This window comes from Linepithema humile, chromosome 4 (genome assembly GCF_040581485.1).
Source record: "Linepithema humile isolate Giens D197 chromosome 4, Lhum_UNIL_v1.0, whole genome shotgun sequence".
Classification (NCBI taxonomy): Eukaryota; Metazoa; Arthropoda; class Insecta; order Hymenoptera; family Formicidae; genus Linepithema; species Linepithema humile.
The window spans coordinates 21,769,096-21,789,075 of record NC_090131.1 but is presented as its reverse complement, the minus strand read 5'-3'; the positions used below and the strand labels follow the sequence as shown (position 1 = coordinate 21,789,075).

The 19,980-nt window shown below is 42.0% G+C and overlaps 1 protein-coding gene across 12 annotated transcripts in view; it reads right to left on the bottom strand.

Moving 5' to 3' along the window:
* The window catches only part of Chi (LIM domain-binding protein 2 Chi), a 144,169-nt gene that overhangs the window by 23,185 nt on the left and 101,004 nt on the right, over positions 1 to 19,980 (bottom strand). For 9 of the 12 annotated variants that reach the window (XR_010889619.1, XR_010889620.1, XR_010889621.1 and 6 more), the window contains one exon: positions 202 to 301. Coding sequence is in view for 2 of the 12 variants with exons in the window: in XM_067352857.1 (XP_067208958.1) it covers positions 202 to 301 (100 nt within the window). In the remaining 10 variants the exon portion in view is untranslated. The remainder of the gene's footprint in view (positions 1 to 201; positions 302 to 19,980) is intronic. The other 3 variants (XR_010889624.1, XR_010889623.1, XM_067352858.1) reach the window with 1 other exon arrangement.

The window sequence follows — 19,980 nt, the reverse complement described above, 5'->3', positions numbered from 1 at the left end:
GTAAAAAGTTTATTTGGAGACAAAGCGTCTGAATTATTACGTCACACGTTGCCGCGTGTGCGGCAGACGAACGATCGAATGCGAAGGGCCAGCAAAGAACAAGAGAGCGGGACACTTGCTCGCGCGCGAATACTACGAGACGCGCGCGAGACGCAAGACGTGCGAAGAGAAAAGAGAAATGAATTTGAAAGCGGTACTCACCTCCGTGCGCTGCGATAACCTCTTGTTCAACTCGTGGAGCCTGTAGTCCGGCTGGCTGTAGCCATAACCTGGGGTATGCCTCCTGGGGACAGGCAACGATCTGTCAGATCAGACCGATCGGTCATGTTAGGTGTGCTGTGTACAGCGTGTTACTCTGGCGTGTATGTGTGCGTGTATGTGTGTTTGTGTACATATATATGTGCGCTATGTGCCGCGAAATGTTTCATGCATACAACACATACGTTCCCCGTCCGTCGCGCGAATTTTCGTAAGGCGCCCCGAGGGGTACGGCATACTACCGTGCCGACTCTCTCGGGCGCGAGCACGCCGCAAAACGCGCTCGGACGTGGCACAGATTCGCGAAATGTAGTTTACGACTTTCACCACGACCGCGCCATTTTCGATCTTTTTAACGGAACGCGGTACAGAGGATTTGAACGGTTTGCGAAGGGTTCGGCGCAACGGCGATCTCTAATTCACTTCTGTGAAAAAAAAAACCTCGGAAAACTGATTTCAATTTTACATTCGCTCGATTGATTTTCTTCAAAGAGACGGCTGGATCGCTCTTTTGCGATGAACCTTTTGTTTGTATAATTTTAATACGTTTTCATTTTGTTGGATGCGTTCTTCAGAAAATGAATGTTAACATATGACCTAATGCTAATAATATTACAATATAACAAAATTATGTTCTTATTAACAGACTTAATTCCCAATTTCAGTTGTTATAATAATTTTGACGAACTTAAATTTCGATGTTATAAACCATGGATATTTATTACATTTGCTACAATTATTTGTGATAACAATAATCGTATCGATTAACATAGTATGCAATTTTAGAAAAATTTATCTCTTCGGAATTATCCTCATCTAGAAACAAGTACTAATCATAACAAATGCAATTCTAAAAGTAAAAGAGACGATTAGTCACGATAATCGTCGTTGTTGCGAGGCGCATAATTAAAACGTCATTAGCGTTTTTTTTTTCTTATATCGCAAATGCAAAACGCCAGCCAAGAATATGTCCCGAAATAGGGATCGCTTTCCATCGCGTCGTATTTTACGATTTTTTTTTATTGCTCATTAATTTTTAACAAATTTCAAAGTTTAAAAAAAAATTGGAATTGAAAATATATATTTAGAAATGTTGAGATTAGAGTATTAAATGTATTATTATTAATGTTAATGGTACTAATTAATTCTATTAGTGATATATTAAATTTTGGATTTTGAACATTGTCGCATGATTTCATGGCATATATGCAATTCGTGAGCATGCTCCATAAAATTGGCCGACAGTATAATTATATCAGTCGCAAAGTTCTAATTAAACATGAGAGCTGATTGCATAAAGTGCAGCAAAAATCATAATATGCAGAAATATATTTTCAACTTTTACTGTACATTGTCGCAAAAATTAAGTAATCTTTCAAATCTGAAAAAGAGAATATTTCAATAAAGTTTGACTGAAGACTTTTAAAATCTCCAATAGCGCGAGTACATACTTATTATGTATGGAGAGTGATACGTTAGACACTCAGCTGTTTGGTGAAATAACGCTATATCAAAATCAATAATAATGCGAAGGCCATTGCGTATTTATGCTGTCAATCTGTTTGTCGACGATCTGCCAAATACTAATATTTTGAATAAATTACCAGAAACATATTACGTGACACAATTTTCACGAATTAACCCCGTACAACGATCGCAATAGTGGACATAAATGCGAATTAATTTCCGTATATGACAATAACGTGTGATAATTCTCCGATATTACTTAATTCATTTCACGCCTACCTTAGTTGTTCGTTTAGAAAAACGATTCGTCAACAGATCGAATCTCGATTGTAAAAAAAATCAACATTTCTCAACTCTGAAAATATTGATCCTAGATCAAAATAAGCATTGCAAAAAATCTCTATCATTTGCCATGAATTTTCCTTTTCACTTTTGCACATAATTTCCGATTAACGAACAGAAAGGCTTGAATAGAAGCGTTATTAAATATCTTAATTGACGGCTTTCAAATCATCGAGGATCAAATTCTCGGTTGTGAAGTAGCACTTGGTTAACCGGCGGGTAATTAACGTCGCATTGATAATATTTGGTGCTCAAAATGACCGGGTTGGTGTGCCACGCGCATATTCGCGCCCCGAGGCTGGACGGGCGATCATTAAGAAGCGAACGCGGTGCGGTGATTAATAACAAGAGTACGCAGAATATTCCAGTAACAGAGAGTTCAGAGCGTCGCCACTTCCGGTAACGAATTTCGGAACCATTCGATCTACGATCGATACGACGTTTAGCACGTTACATATTCTCCCGCGATGCTTCGTATGATGTGCGAATCACGTAACATAATATTAAATGGGACGAGAAAATCAAAATTGAACGAATCTTCGGGAAGCAACTGGAAACGTTGAATTCACTAAATTTTGAGGTGAATAAAAAATACTAATTTAACAGAAGAATTCAAGAAAAAAAAAACAATTCTTAAAACTCTTATTTTACTCTTAAGTGGTCTGAAAAATTAGTTGTAACTTTTATTTTAAAATAAAATTAATGAGAAGCATATTAAAAATCGTATTTTGTTTTAAATTTTATTATACAATTCTCATTAATCTTTCTATATGCATTTCTGAACATTTCCTACTAATTTTCATATTTGCAAAAAAATATAATAGTCGTGAATGTACAGAGCTTGTATTTAATGTAATATTAAATAAAACCTTAATAAAATGATCTCTTTTATCTATTATTATATAAAAATTTCTCCAGTTAATCATTCGTTATTATTATAAAACATGTACTATAATCTATACATGTATATGCAATATTAATATTACAATCAGCATTAAGAGAAAAAAAATGATAAGCGATCAGCTGTAACGCGCAATTCCGCGTTTATAAAAATTCACGATATCACATTTCCGCAAAAAAATTCCGCCATGAAATATAGCTTTGAGAATTACATCATTTCCGTGCGTGTATACATCGAAGGACCGTTTTTTTTTTTGTAACAAGACCCCTTACTGCATGGTGTAACGCAAAGTCGGACTTTCCCCTCGAACTCGAGATATCGACCTTGATGATATACGCACCGCAGTTTCTTCCGTATCAGCCGACCTTGTAAAATCGCTATGCTAATTATAACGTGCTTAGTTGCACGAGGTTGCGAAAGAGACAAACAAAGTAGACATAAGCGCCGTGATAACGCAAAAAATAATAATTACGCGGATTGTACACGTGTCGCACATAAGGAGATGGACTCTACATTCCTCGACAGATAACCTCGTAAAAGTGCAAATTAACGCTTTATTTAGATCCTATAGAGTATCGCGAGAAAGAATATCATCTGTGATTTTCCACCAATTTATTGTGGCGTTACCGCGTTATCAGTGCTACAAACATCCGGTGTAACGTTTGGCACGTGAAGGAACGATAGCTTCTTGCCGAGAGTTAAGCTACTTAGAATTAACTTTAATACAACTAACATTCCGCTCAAACGAAGTCGCTGGAGGTCAAGATTTCAGTAAAAAGTGACCTTCGCGAATGAGTAAGATAAGACGGTTTCTTTGAATCTTTCTTCATTGCGGATAAGATAATAAAATAAAAATTTTTCAAAATAACGTCGCAAGAAAACATTGAAAAACCGCATATCAATAGATAACTGTCTAACCTTGTAATCTACATACTAGATCAATTCATAGACGGATAGACGCGTGAATTTAGTTCTAAAACAAAAACAAATTTAAGCAGAATTCTTAGGTAAATGAGAGATACGTTTTTTGATAACTGATCGAACTGATAAATGATGTCAATCACGAAATAATTAATTATAAATAATCGGACAGGACGGATCAAGATATAAAGGGAAATTAGACGCGATTTTCTTCCTTCACGCGAGAAAATACACCGTCCTAAGATCGATAATGCCCGAGAAAGAACTCGGACTTTCCCGTCTCTGGAGAATCGACGCCATGGGACTCCGGCGACACGTCACTGTCGTACGGATGTACATGCGCGCGCGAATGTACACATATACACGTATGTGTGCGGAACAAATTTACCAGGGGTGGGTCGAGAACTCAAGGGTTGCAAGGGTAACCCAGTGTAGTGTACGGTTTACTAAGGGTGACGAGACGCGCTTTCGTCTCATTCGATACACCGCACGATCGAGAACAATTCTTCGACGTGAGGTATCGTGATAATTCTAATTATTGAACAAAAGTTGTGAAAGAAAAATGAGATCTTATCGGCAACTCGAGAGTTTTATCATTTTAATCCCGTGTGAAAAGCTGGCAAGTTATTTCTATGTTTCTCAAAAATTCCTGAAAGCTAGTCATAAAGCACTTCTACTTTATTCCAAAACAGAATCAGGCTCTTATCTTAAGGAATCATCCACTCGTCTACTTTATATAATATCGTTTGCCATTTGTTGCGCCGAATGACGATCCAAGAACTGATCTGCTAAGATAAAAGAGATGCGGCCGTTTCCGGAATTATCGGAAACAAGCCGGGCGGCGCTTGACGAATCGACCACGACTTCACAAGACAGAACTGAATCGCGCTAATTTAGTCCGATAATGTAATTTCACGCGAGGCACGTAGCGGCCGTACAGTAACGCGTCGTGCAATAACCCCGGCGTGCGCGCATGTAACGCCCCGGCTTTTCATTCAAGACGTGCCGCACGATCGAACTAATTAATTCGTCGCACGGCACGGCGGACAGGTCGCGAGCCACGCCAGAATTTTTGCCCGCCTTCCTCCACATTCTCGTTCTTTCTTTCTCGGATCCGGAGAGAATCGTGACAGATCATTTCGCCGATACGGAACTAATCCGCTGAGTGAAAAACTAGCGCCTCGCACGCGCGCGCTCAAGTCGGCATGCAGTCTGGAATTTTTCAAGGCTACGCCCTTTCAAAAAGACAAGAGATTTTATCAGTGCTTTATCAATTTTCAATTTTTTTTTTAACAAACTATTTAATTCTACATTTTCGTTACAAACAAAGTTGTAAAGTATGCGCTTTGTCAAGTATGCGCTGATTTGTTCTTTATATTTTCCACGTTTACTCTTAAATAATTATTGATAGGCAGTAGAAAAAACAAATTCTGTAAGCCGTAAATTCCCAACCGTGAAATTTACACACGCAGAATGCGTAACACATAATAAATTTTATATTAACTTCATGTCTTCGCTGAGGCAATATATACTCTTCGTGATTGTGTTCGCGATAGACGGACATAATTCATCGTTAGTTACTAAAATAACATTGGCGCGGGTATCGATCGCCATGCGGTTATCTTGCGCGACAACTCGTTCCCATCGATACTTGGTTATGGCATCGGTTGCCTGATAAGTCCACGACCTCTCCTGAAAATTTACACGCTTCGGATTTTCGGAAAATCTGTTTGGCTCACTAACTTGACAACTTATTAATGCGCAACACATAGAACATTTCTATTTCTAGTTCTTTTTCTAAGTTAACAACAATGACGACTGTGCTGTAACCTAAAGAGAAAGTTCTGACAAATTCTAACATTCTTTTTACTTGAGAAAAGCGTTCTTTTCACCGCATTCTTTTTACTGCTACTCCCCGTCAGAAAAATAGTTAAAATATAACGAACAAATATGTGAAATTCTCCGAACAACTTCCCAACCAGTTTCTCGAACTCCGAAGCATTCATTTTCACCCAAATCAAGTTCGGAAGATCAAATTTCCTAGCGTGACTGCCCGGTTCTCGAGATTTTCTTACTTCAGTTACACAGCGCACCTTTACTGACCGCATCAACCGCCGTTGCTCAAAAGGGTTAAGGTAAAGGGTTAGCCGCGTCCGATTACGCCGGTCAGCACGTACGACGGCCCCACGTGCTCGCGCCGGAAGCGGCATCGGCGCGGTGCGGCGCGGCGTGGCCGATATCTCGTCGCAGCCCGTCGGAGTCCGCGGGATTTGCAAACAGGTCGCCGTGGGTGGCTTCGCCCGTTATTAAGCCGCGGGAGTTAATGGCTTTAGTTTAGTTCGCGTGGCTAATGGGCGTCCCGACGCGCCGCTCCGCACCGCTCCGCTCCGTGCCGCTGGGAATCAGCTGACCGGCCAGCTGGCCCGCTGGCGTCGTGGCTCGGAGCGGCTCGACGCGTCGCGTCGCGCCGTATCGCCCGGAACCGCCGGTTGAGAGCCGTCGTCTGCAGGAGTCGTCTCAGATTGGGTTAGCAAAGGGCGCAGTTTGGAGCGAGGGGGCGGCAGTGTCGAGAGAGAGAGAGAGAGAGAGAGCGCAAGATCGAGAGCGAGAGAGAAAGAGGAAGGAGAATGGAGAGACGGGGGGCAGCAGGAGGGTGTTATTAGGGGTTGCTCATGGGGTGGCAGTACGATCAATGCCAGAGAGTCATGCTAGCCCCTAAACCCCTCCCCCAAAGTCTATATATAGCGCGCGAGTACACACGTATGGAAGCTCGCACGTAGAGCGGGGTGAGTGTGTCGAAAGCACCAAGTTGGATATATAATGTGTATGTGTGTGTGTAAATATATATATATATATATATATATATATATATATATATATATATATTACACAGTTACACACATACACATACACTGGTTACTCAACCAGATAGAGAGGAAAGGAAGGACAGACGGAGAGGGAAGAAGAATGAAGAGCGCGAAGCGCGTAAACGCACGTGTGTGGACGGATATTTTGAACTGCCGCGGACTCTCGGGGCATTATCCGCCCTGCACGCCGGCGTGTTTTCCGCGTGTTGTTCCGCGAGTTCGACGGCAGGTTACTAACGACGACAACGACATCGGTTCCATTGATAGGCGCGCGCGGACCCGGCGAATTGTTCCGCCGTAATAATGTCTCGCGGCGCGATATTCCGCGTGCAAATCGTCCGCTCAACAATTATTGAGTTTTAAACAAGGGAAGTGGGATTAGTTTAGGCGGAGTCCGCTTTAAACTGATCGCCAACCAAGAAAATAATTATTCAAGTTCGGTTGTTTATTTACGCTCCGACGCTGATGTTTGAAATTTTCTAATTTTCAGCCGCTAATAACACGTCACGCCGCATCGTTCTCTTTGCATTGAGAAAACTGACATTTCCAGAGATTTCTAGTGTAAGAATCCTTTTTTTTTTTTTACAGCAAAGAGAAAGTGTGAGGTGTTTACAGTACAATCTGCATGTATCGTGCGATTTTTCAATATTTTCTGTCCTTTTTATCCTTTCGGGAAAAGAATGGCGGAAACTAATTGTTGTGAATGATACGTTAAGTTGAGTCTGGGAGATGCAAACAGCGCACACGCGTCCACACAATGTATTATGCACCTCAAAGTGATGTACCGTGTGTAATGCGCAATCTGCATGTCATAAGGATAATAACAGCGAAAGGCACGAGCGAGCTCGTTCGGGGACATTATCACGAGCTTTAGCTCGTGCACACACGTGGTGCAATCTGGTGTGGCCTAACTGTCGAAGGACGGCGCGACAGCAGCATTCGCTATTAACGAACCTTTCGTATTGATCGAAGGGACGGTGGTACTGCCAAATCTAAAATCGCGTCATCACAACCGCTGCTGTCTGAGAGAGAATCTCTGCCTAATTTAGTATCCAAACGCACATAATAGCATTCACATTTTATCGTCAGCATTTAAATATGTTCTTGTCAAATATGCAATATAAAATGTAGGATTTAAAAAAAACAAACCAAACCGGACACTGAGAATAATGTAGACTCGATCGAGATTTCCTTCGATCTTTATCTTCAATGTATTTTTGTGTAATATGGCTCAATCGAATATGTAGTACAATAAAAAGACAACTGTAGCGGAAAACCAAAAATTTTATACCACATATATCCACCGTAGTAAGTAAATAATAAATCAATGATGCATCAGAATCCACAATGTTTTATATTTTATTAATTAGATTCTAAGCAAAAATCAATAATCTGATCCCACAAATGAGCAAAATAGTATATTCATGCAATCGACAATTAAAGATTCAATTTCATCCTTCGAAGAACATACAATTTTTACGACAATCCTCGCATATATAAAGTTAAATTATAAAAAACCATCATTATAATTATCATCTCTTAAGGACGAATATCAAAACGACTCTTTTCAATTACCAGATATTTCGAACGCCACCACGAGCAGAGAGAATGATAAATAAAATCTTTCGGATCGTAGATAACGGCATCGCGCATGGGGGCTCGCTTCTCTTAATTACACGCAGAAATTCACTTGCCGATCCAGGTACGGAATAACAGCCGACTCAGCTCCGCCGACGCTGCCGCCGCCGACGCCGACGCCGCAGTAGCAGCAGCAGCAGCAGCAGCAGCGACGGCCGTTGAGCCACCACCTTACACTCTCGCAAGGACTTTCCGTCGCTGGCGCAGCAGTAATCGTGCCGCCGCGCCAGCAATTTATCGCTGCCCGTGACGGCGTTTTATCGGCGATATTCGTCCTTTTTTCAGCCCGAACTCCGGGTAATTCACGTGGACCCGGAGACCCGGCTCGCTCCCGCTCGTCCTCCTCCTTCTCTCTGCCCTTTGCGCGAAAACGGGCGGGGGCGAACGACGATTTCTCCCAGGCATATTTTCTTGGCACCCGATAGCCAGGTTAGGTCGCCGCAATCCGACTGCAGCCGATATAACTAGCTCCGAGTGAGAGGTCACCGTACGGTTCCCCATCGTCGGTGTGCGACTTGGGTTCCCCGCAGCTATTGACGAACTGACGTGACGGACGTGTCGTGGGAACGAACGAAAAGCGGTCGTCCTAGTCGACCGAAGAGAAAACCGCGCCGCGTCGCAGCCATAAAAGAGCAATAATCACGGCACGAGGCTCGCTTCGAACTCGGGCATTCTCGGGCTGGCCATTGCTGGAAAAGTGAACGGCGTGAGCCTCTCCGTGACGAAATCACGGCGCGCGCGATGGACTTCGGAGTTGAGCTATCGCGTGCGGACAGGAAGAAACGGCCCCGAATCGCGAGAAACTCCCGATACGCGCTGCGAACGTTGTGTTCAAATAAAAATTCATGAATTCTTCTCAATAGCGATTATACAAGACTTCGCTTTCTGACCATTATATTTTTATATTTAATTCTCTAAAGTGGTAACTTATTTATTTTCAGTTTTTTTCGTAGCAATTATCTCTGATATTATGATTTTATATCTTATGCGAAGGTGTATTAAATGTCGTGATACAGATACAGATATTGCTCAGTGGCGCAAAATACTTGGCAAGAGAGATGCCGGCGCGAGATATTTCGTCATACGCCGTGTCGAAATCACGGAGGCAGGCGAAACACCATTGGGACAGAAAGGAGGGATCCTTATTTCGTCATTCACGTAGGATATACGAGGTGCTCGCTTATAAACTGCTTTAGAAATTACCGGCGCATTCTCGTTGTATCGTACCGCGCTCTTAAAACGGCCATTTCTAGCGGCGTATAAAGAACATTTGCTCGGTTAATTCGGTAATTTCAATGCGAGCAAATATCGCCTTATAACGGCGTCATTCATATTTCGTCATCGTTTTACATTATGCGAGACGATAAAGAGTATACAAATTCAACGCTAACACCTCATTCTCTTGTATAATTGTTTTAACAGAGAGTCATCGCGTCATTATTATTAGAGTTAACGGATGCGCAAACCATCGATCAGTGACAATAGAGAATAAAAAAACTAAATTTATTTCAGTTGCACAAACCGTGAGATATACAAACTCGCCGTTTTCTCTTGATTTATATGCGACTCGATAAAGCGGCGCTTCTCGATGCGAGCAAGAGGCACAGAGAAGCGGGAAAAAAAATACACTTCGCAGTTCGTTCGGCTACTGTTTTGGTCCGCTTGGCCCCTGACCCTCGACGATTAGAGCTATCAATTAACGGTGCAAGCCCTCTTTTAACGAGAGTCCAAAAGGCAAGCCGCGAAAAATTGATAATTAACACCGAGCGATAAAAAAGATGGAGCGGTGCGCGATCCGACATTTTTACCTTCACCGTAGAATTTCTCGCGTTCGTGTTCTTCGTGATTGATGAATACGTGTACGATGATGAATATGCTAAATATGATGAATAATCCAAACCATCCATTATATCTATTAGATTTAAACAATATTTGTATTAATATAGAAAATGTGGTTATTTACGTGTTGCGAGACTTACGTTTCAATTTATTAATATCTATATATTTTTGCGAAAAATTACATCTATTTCTGTAATTTTCAACAAATTTGTAGCTATGATAATTTTTAACTTTAATAAAATTTTTTGCGATATCCATCGAAAATCATGTTATCGCTGACGTCGCTTCGTAAAATTGGCGATAGCACATTATATAATTACGGTCGACATACAAAACAATATACACGTGCAGATATATACTGTATATAAGTAGTTTAATGAAAATATTACGTTAAATTTCTGCTGCTAGTAACGAGGTTTTGCCCGGCGCACATTGAAAATCGTATTATCGCTTGCTTTGCTCCGCGAAAATTGGTAGACGCGATATTTTAACTGTAGTAAATATACAGGACACAAGTAGTGTTTGGCGAGCGTGTTAGATTGAATTTTTGCTGCTAATGAGATTTTCGCGACGTACATCGAAAATTGCGTTACCGCTTTTGCTCCGCGAAATTGCCGGCCGGTGCCTTTTAACTCCGCCACGATGACACATTTAAAAATTCGGTTTGTAGGATGGCGCGTAATAGCGAAGACCGGTATATCTTCTCGATGCTAGGCGACTTGAAACAACAAAACAACTCGTTATTTGTTCGTCATAATATATGCGCTCCTGCGATAAATTGGGAAAAAGGAAGGACACGCCCGTCGCGCGGATACGGTGCGATCTTCCACGCGCTGGAGCAAAGTGTCGGAAAACGGTGACACATCTGTTCGGACTAAATTGCCGTGGGATTACCGGGTTTGAAGATGTTACACGATCTTGAGGAACCGGTTCGCTCAAAAAAAGACCTCGCGGATCGTTTACCCCCCTTCGTGTCAACCCCGTTTTAAACTTCGTTTTCACCTTCGTTTCCAGTTCGCGCGCACACCTTCTCTGACCAGTCTCGCGCTAATAAAATCTCCGCGTACACGCAGACCTGGCGAAAAATTCACCGTTAACGTAAACAATGCGCGATGATTAATACTTACCGCATTAAAACAGAATATTTTGCGTGTAACCGTATGCTTTAATTGAAATAAATCACGGGTTATGACGCGGTCAACGCCGCCGTGATCTCTACAATTCACGAAGAAACCGCGAAGATTCGCGGTACTGTAATCACAGTATCAAGTTTCATCATTGCAAACATATCATTATTGCCGTACATCGATCTCGACCTTTCGCTGGTTGCCAGACTTTTCAATCCACAAGAGTGTGCAATGTAAAAGTGCAAAATTATGCATTGATTATTTTGTGCATTTTTTTTTCGATTACGTGAGAAAAGTGGCAGAAGTTTTGACGTAACGTAATAAACCGACAGACTGCAGCCATAAAATTAATGAAGTAACGCATGTCGCAGACAGAGTCGCGGCTTAAAATCCGGTCGAGCGGCTCATCGTTTCGCGCTCGAACAGAACGATGCGATTACGCGGCGCGTCCGCGACATATCGCACGATTAGAATGGCAACGGTAATTTATACGCCGTAAGGCTCGCTCGCGATAAAGGAAGCGCGAAAGGCATCGCGCGGCCGTCTCGCGGCATTATTACCGGCGCGTTAGCACTGTTTACACGGAAATGACGACACGATAAATCCGCGGTGTCACAGTCCATCGTTGTTCACGCGGCCTGGGATGGCTTATACCGGTTTATGCGAGAGGTGAATCCGGCGGCTTTACGCCGATAAACCACTTCCTCCGATGTTTATTCGGCGATCCTCGGTGATTTAGACGGGCCCAATCAACCGCCGGGATTGATTCGCGAATAAATTCACGCGTGCCGTGCGCGCGTTTCCGCGAGCGTGATTACTGCGTACGCGCGCGCGATAATTGCGCGCCCCGCCACGTCGCGCCGCTCTATTATTGATAAAATAATTATCGGCCGACGACATCGTGACGGATTAGCGTTAACGCGGTTTCGGTTCCAAACGATACGACTGTTGAGAAAGCTTGAGAGAGCATTGAACGGCCATGGTTGCCATCAAACATGCGAAAACATCATCGCAGTCATAGCGACGCTATTATTTTTCAACAATGTGATTTAATTTGAAAACCGGTTACGAGTAACAAATAGAATCCTTTTGTTATACAAAACGCCCCAGCTCTTATTTTCCACGTAAGAAATATATTTGTATTCATAATACATCATACGATATAACATATAAAATATGTTGAATATATTTGAATATAGTTTGCATCTAATTCATAGCCAAGCAGGGAAACACATTCCATTAATACAGCGAGATTTATGTATATTCATATATAACGCGCGGCCTGATGCATTTCTGGCTGCATCCGGCGACAATCGTGCAGAACGGCGCACGACGCGATGACGCACCGTTACCATTAGATGATTCAAATCAAGTGCACTCGGCGAAACTAATTTCTTTTCATTATTAGAACACCCTCTCGAACACCCGCATAATTTTTGTCAGAAACTCCGATACGCAAAATTACTTGTCGAGCCGAGGAGCAAAAGTGATGGTTTACGCTAAAAACACATCTTTGTAACTTTAACTGCCAAAAAGCTGAGATGTGTGTCATTTTGGCACGAAAGAATAACGAAACGAGCAATGACCGCAGACGGAGAGAGAAAGATTACGGTATCCCCGTGACTTTTTTCGCACAGATGAGAAGCACGCCGTGAGATGCTCGCGCTCGGGAGAACGCTCGGACCTCGGCGCGTCGCGTGGGAGGCTGCTAATTTATTGCACATTAACGTCACTTGCGTCTGACCGAGCGAGCGAACACGAGTAGGGAAACCACTCGCGTGTTGCGTCTTTGCATACGTCTCGAGCCAGCGAGTTTAGCCGGCGAGCAACACGTGAAATTTTGGCCTAAGCGCGAGGAGAGACTCTTGCCAAAGCGTCGGCGACACATAAGACGATAAAATGTTCCAACGAGGAGACGGTGAATCACGCCATTACCGTTTTAATCTGCCGCCCGTCTCGCGGCGGCGCAGACAAACGCATGAGTTACCGAGGAAACGTAACTTGGAAAGTTATTGCAAAGCACGACACGGTCGGAATACGACCTTGCTGATAAAAGGCGAGCTTTCAGTCAAGAACTGCTACACTATTATTCAGTTTAATTTTTTTCTGACATTGTACCAAAAAAAAAATGAACTTCATGCCCAAAGTATCGAGAGATTTTATTGTTAAAAATAAATGATCGTTCACTGCAAGCATTGAAATATAAATTTGCAATTTGCATACATCGCGACATCTAATTTTAACTCTTTACATATCTACATATAGCAATTACGTCGGAGATTGTTTTCATATATGTTGAAGTAACCAAATTTATATAGTAATATCAAAATGCCGCGGTCCGTGACAATTGTTACGCCGTATATTGTGTATGAAAACACTAGTCTTAATATACATGCAAATCTGACCGCAGATATATCCGCGGAGGCTGATGCACCGGGAGAAGTCTAATGCGTCAATGTGAAAATAACAAAGTTGAAATTTCGCGCTCGCGGCACGAGTTAGCGCGGTCCGCTATTGTATTCGCTATTCTTGGCGCGGTAATTCGAGACGAAGGACGGGAAGGTTGGCACCAAAAGCAACCGTTTTTCGCCGCGGACGCGGTTCGTGACTTTTCACGCAACCACGAGAAAATCGCGAACTTCGGTATCGCAGCCAGCTGCTAAGCGAGCGTAGCAGCAGCAGCACGCGATGACGACGAGGAATCCCTGGTTTCCTCGGCCGGAGAGCCATGTCGTCTTTAATTGGGTTCATGCGCCGCCGCGGCGTTAATAAATGCGGCCAGGCAAGTACATTCTGCGCATCGCCAAGTCCAGCCACGCGCCACGCGCGCGTTACCCCAACAGGCCCTTATAAAGGCTCAATCAGTCTGATCCCGATTGAGTCATTAATTGTCTTAAAGAGGGCAAGGCCTTGCCTACGGCACTAAAGTGCAAAGCCGCGCCCCGAGAGCGGATTACATCTGCGTCGGCTTATATATAAGCTGACGCAAGGCGGATGCGCTATATAGAATGTTTAGACATTTAAAGCGATTTCCGAAGTCGTCAGAAAATGCAACGTCGCGACGTTTACAACTGTCGCACTCGATCACAAATGTTAATTTGCACAGTGATTTATGACGTTCAGAAATATTTTTCATTCATTTGCGAGCACAATGGAGATTGACGATTAATGAATCTTTAATCGCGTTGGCGATAATTGCCAAGTGAAAAGTTATTGTTGCGCATTTTCAGAATCGCAGAATCAAAAAATATCCTTTTGCGCGCATGTTTGCGTTCGATTGGAATATTTACGCAACAAAATCAGACATAATTTGATCGATCAATCAATTCCCTTCAATTTGACAGGCACCACAAGGTTTATAAATAATATTCATATGTTTATAACATGTGGTAAATGTATGATAAATACGTGACGGTGAATATGTTATACATACTACACGCAGAATTTAATACCACGATATCGTATGACTGCATAACTTTTAAGCTAACTCTTATTGCTTTCCGATGCAATAAGATGACAAGATGGATCATCCTGATCGGATAGAAGATCGGCGATTATCTCGCGCAGAGCAATATAATTTGAGAGCAGGAGGTGCGGTTGCGCGTAGAGGCGTCAACGATATCGCGAGCGCGAGATCAGAGGTGCTGTTGCAAGAAGTATTTCGCTGTAGCCGTCTATATTTGCTACGTCTACGCACAATGTGGCTCGCGAAGCTTCCGAGACTTGGTCAGCCTCTCGATGGCACCGTTAGATAGCTCGCAATCCGTTATCGCTCGCGGTAACGCGGTATGCGTTACTTAAGTACGGATAAACAGATCGCAGAATGATCGCGACAGAAACTAACACACGGTCGCCGAATTAGCAAAGCTGCGGCCAAGATCAACAATCCCGCGGACGGCGAAACTAGAAATCGAGAACGATCGGTGATGCAAGGCGGAAGCTGTTGTTACTAGTCGATGAAATTTAACGCCGCAAACGAGAGTCAATTTTGTTAAATTTAACATCGAAATGGAAGCGATGCCACATATCGAAAAGTCCGCAAATGTATGCACGAATTAAAGATTTAGCTAACTTCCTGTATTTTTTAATTAAAAATATTGAAAGATAATCTAGCCGGAGCTAATTAAAAAGTAATTAAAAATAAATTTCACTTCGACAAAAAATAATCTGATTAAAAATAATAGATGAAAAATATTATATCGTAGTGATTCGTTTTGATCGCGAATGCGACGGCAAGGAACGATTATCAGTCGAGGGTATCGTTACACGACATCGCTGACAATGCGATGCTGAGGACACGGGACTCTCTCGCGTGCATTACGAGAGAGGAAGAGTGGCACTTCTCCGCACCGCCGTCCCAACGTCTGTTCCCGCGCAATGCGCCTCCGGGCGCTTCCATAACTTCGTTCTTACACGATCTCCCTGCCCTTCGTCGCCGTTCTATCCGTACGTAAGTGCAATCGGAGGAGAGCACCCGACGGTTCTCCTTCATTCGCTCTCGTGTTCGACGTATTGTCAAGGGGTACTTCCGTCTTCGTTTCAAACAATCCGCCCCCGTCGATAATAACGGCGGCTACGCCATTAACCGATCTCTCTCTCTCTCTCTCTCTCTCTCGAGGTTTTTCTATCGTCAACCCGCTTTCTACGCGTTTTGCATATTTACGTGCACTCTCTGGCGTGGCGACCGATGTAAAATTAATGAGGTGCTTATCTTGATTGTGAAGGTGTCATCGTTCGCATCATTTCGGACGCGATCGCGCAACGGACAAATGGAAAGCACGAAATAAAAATTTTTTTAATCTGCACAAGAGATGCGAGAACTCTGAACTCTGTCGCTGCGAGACGCGCTGCGGTCAAAGAAATTAAATCAGCATTCTCTGTTTAGACAAAATCGACATAATAATTTGCGATAAATGTGTACAAGACTAATATTTATAATAAAATTTATAAAATATTCAAGATAGCAAAAATTAATTATTACAAAATAAAAACATACGGATTAGATCCATCTATGAAGAAAAAAAAAAAAAAAGGTAAAACTTGATTTCGCAAATGCATCGATCGATTACGAAGGTAAACACAGATGCTGGTTAAAAACGTTGTACGTGGAGAATCACGACGTGTCGGAATGTACATGACTTCGGCCGGTTCTATTATTAATGATGATCGGTTAACCATCGCCTTCTACTGTACAGCGCGTGTAGAATCGCGTGTCGCCGTGGATGAATTTTGGGATCGTCCACGCGTAAGTGTGTGCGCATTGCGTAAGGAGCTCGCTTGCTCGCTCGCTTGCTCGCTCGCTGGCTCCGCCGCTGGCATCGCACGTGCGAGGATGAAATTAGCCGACACCCCCTTTCCCCTCCTCATCCTCTTCCCTCTCATCCCTTTTTCGTCGGTTTCCCGAACCGTTTCCAGGCTATGGAAGTCGTCCCTCTGCCGCCGTTTTCCCCGTCTTTCCTCCGTACTTCCCCTTCCAGCCCTCCCCAGGCCTGCAATCCTCCCTCTCCCGATGATGCGTGTAAACATAGGTCGTGCATGGCGCGCATGGCGGCCAATTTTAGAAACGACGTTTTGTCTCGCGCAACCCAAGACCGATGTCTCTATCAATCGTCTGCCGGAAACTTCGGGGATAAAAATCGGGGGTGCGAACGGAGGAAAAAAAGGGTAGAGAGAAAGAAGAAGAGAAAGAGAGAAAGAGGGACTTCCGTCGCAGCTGTTACCGATTCTCCGTCTGCCCGGGGAGCTCCATTAATTCTAAGGATTCTGAATAGTATCGCTTTGACGCGCAATTATTGGGAATTTCCCAATGTAAAAAAGATATGACGAGTTTAAAAGAATTGTCTGAAGAAATTCATTGTGATCCTTAACCCTGAATAGCGGATGCATGAGTGACATATTATTCAGTTCTCTTATTTAATATTTCATTCCGTGCTGATGTGAAACTCGTAACTCGAACGAGCTACGAGCGTCTGATGAACTAACATCACAACATTACAATTTTAAATTGTAATTGTTCAACGAACGAATATAAAAAGTAGATGAACAAAGACTAATTTAATAAAACGCAAGTCATTATTTCGATAAAAACAGCGGCTACGAAATTGTACTTTTGTAACGCGATTCGTCAAAAGCTAAATTTCTATGAAAAATGCGATCACCTATAAGATAAATGTAAAACCGGGATTCTATAACGGGAAGAATCTCATGTTTAATTTATTGATAGAAAAAAAATCTCATGTTTCAGGTACATATCTCGGATTCATTATTTTTTGGTTGCTGTTGAATAAACTTAAAATATAATACAGCGATGAATATATTCAGTTTGCTGAAAAATGGACAAAAGAGAGTTCCAGTTATTTTACATAACAAACAATGCGTCAATACCTATTCGTGCTAAATTTCTTAAAAAATTCAAACATATCCCAAAAAAAATCTACATTTTCTCATTAATATTGCCTTATTTGTCTTTATTCGTGATGTATTTCGAATATTTAAAATAAAATTTTAACCGTGTCTCAAATAGAGAATCTAAAAATAGCTTGTGTAAAATAAAACAAAATTTTTGAGATAACCATATATAACCATATATAACCATAAAAGAGAAAAAATAATTTTTAATGCAGAACACATGTTATTTCAATTTGTCATGTTAAATGATAAATAAAACTAGTACAATTGATATCCCTTTTCTCAACTGGCATTACGTAGAATTCTAAAATCTCTCGCTTTCCTTCTTTTACTATATTTGTCCCTTCCGAAGATTACAAAACTGCTGTGTTAGAAAGTTACTAGAATAAGGCATGCTGTTGTTTTTATCTGCTTTAAACCACAGTTTCTTTCTGAGAAAATTAAATCTTTCTAGAAAGACTATCTCTTTAATACATTATATTATCGGACAAAGTAAACAATACAAAATACTTTTTTCCATTTATCGTCATAAATACTTTTATCTAAAATTCTAATTCTTCATATATTTGTTTTTTTTTTTCGTAGATATTTTTTTGTACGACAAAATGTAATCTCTGTATGCACAAAATTTCGTCTGTATTTTTTAAAAATTTCTCAAAAATTTCTCCTTGAAATTTTGTACAATTTTAAAACGAAACCACACGGTTAGCCATTCCGATTCCGAGATTTTATTCAGTTGATATCAAGGTTGCATCTTGTGCTGACATGACATCAGAATCCAGATAACTACACGGATGATGGACATACGACGACAATACGAGCTTGGGCTGGTTTCAGAAACGACACACACCTCCAGTAAAATCACGTCGGCCGATCGGCTCGTCGCGCCTCATTATCCTCTCCGGTTTCGCAAGAAAGCCTTCCTTATTCCGCGTGCGTCACCGTCCAGAAGAAGATCGGCCGACACGTGTCCGCAGGTAGTGGAAACGGGCCGCGTGGTGCGACACAAGAAGGCGCGTGAGAAAAAGAACGGGGAGGCGGACGAGAGTGGAATCTAGCCGGCGGCGCTCAACTGCGCGCGAAGAAGAGAAGAGAAGGTCGCCGCCATCGCGTCGACTCTCGAGAGCGACGTTTGCGAGAGAATCGTAGCTTGAAAAACGTCGGATCATCCAACCGAGGTGGCTGCTTTACATTATCCACCGCCATGGCGAGGCGTGACAGGCGTGAAGAAGCGCGATCTGCCGTTAAGGCGAAACAAGGTGTCGTCCCTCAGAAGATGAAACGACGAGGAAGGAAGAAGCGTCACGATATCGCGTGCGCGTGGCCGAAGCGCGCGTGCCACGTGTGCGGCGTAGTAACGGCGGTGAGATTTCGCGCCGGGACTTGTAAACGTCGTCGCGACTGATTTATCGATCGCGGCTCGCGACTGCCAAGCGCCGATCGAAGATGTTGGGAGAAGTAAGGTGCGATCCGGTCAAACTGTACGGCATGTAGGAAATTCCACACGGAAAAGTTTAATGGCTTTTTTGATGGGACATTTATGGTCTGTCGTTCACAACATCAATGATCGTTTAATACATGTTGAGTACATGATAATTATAGTTGGCGTAAAAATAAAATGTCGTATTTGATATATTATTGTGAACGCAGTAAAAATAATTAAATTAATTTTAGAGACAATCAATAAATTACAAATCGATGTAAGCAAAAATATTTCTCTTAGTAATTTCGATCTTATAAAATTAATTTTATAAAGGTATTAGGTATTTATTGGCGATTTTAACAAAATAAAATTTTTTTTTACAAAATTGCCTGTAATTTTAGAAAGCACTCTCCTTGATAACTTTATAACAGCATTTATTTCACCGCAAATGGTTAGAGATAAAATCACCAATAAAAATGTACTTAATTTCGCATTTTTCCTACATTCACAACATGGCAAATAATTCTAGAATTACCGGCGATTTTACAATAAAAAACAACGTAACAGATATACTTCTAAACATTGTTAAAAAGTCATTCATTCTGCGAAAAATACATCACTGCAAAAATACGCTGTTTTCAAAAGCTAAAATTAAATCTGTGGATCTAGTTTAGTGTAGTTTTTTTCCCCATATTAATTTGCACTTTTTTATTAATCAAAGACATAAATTTTCTTTCAAAGTCTGGTAATAGAGAATATATGTATTTTATTTTTAATTAAAATAAAATA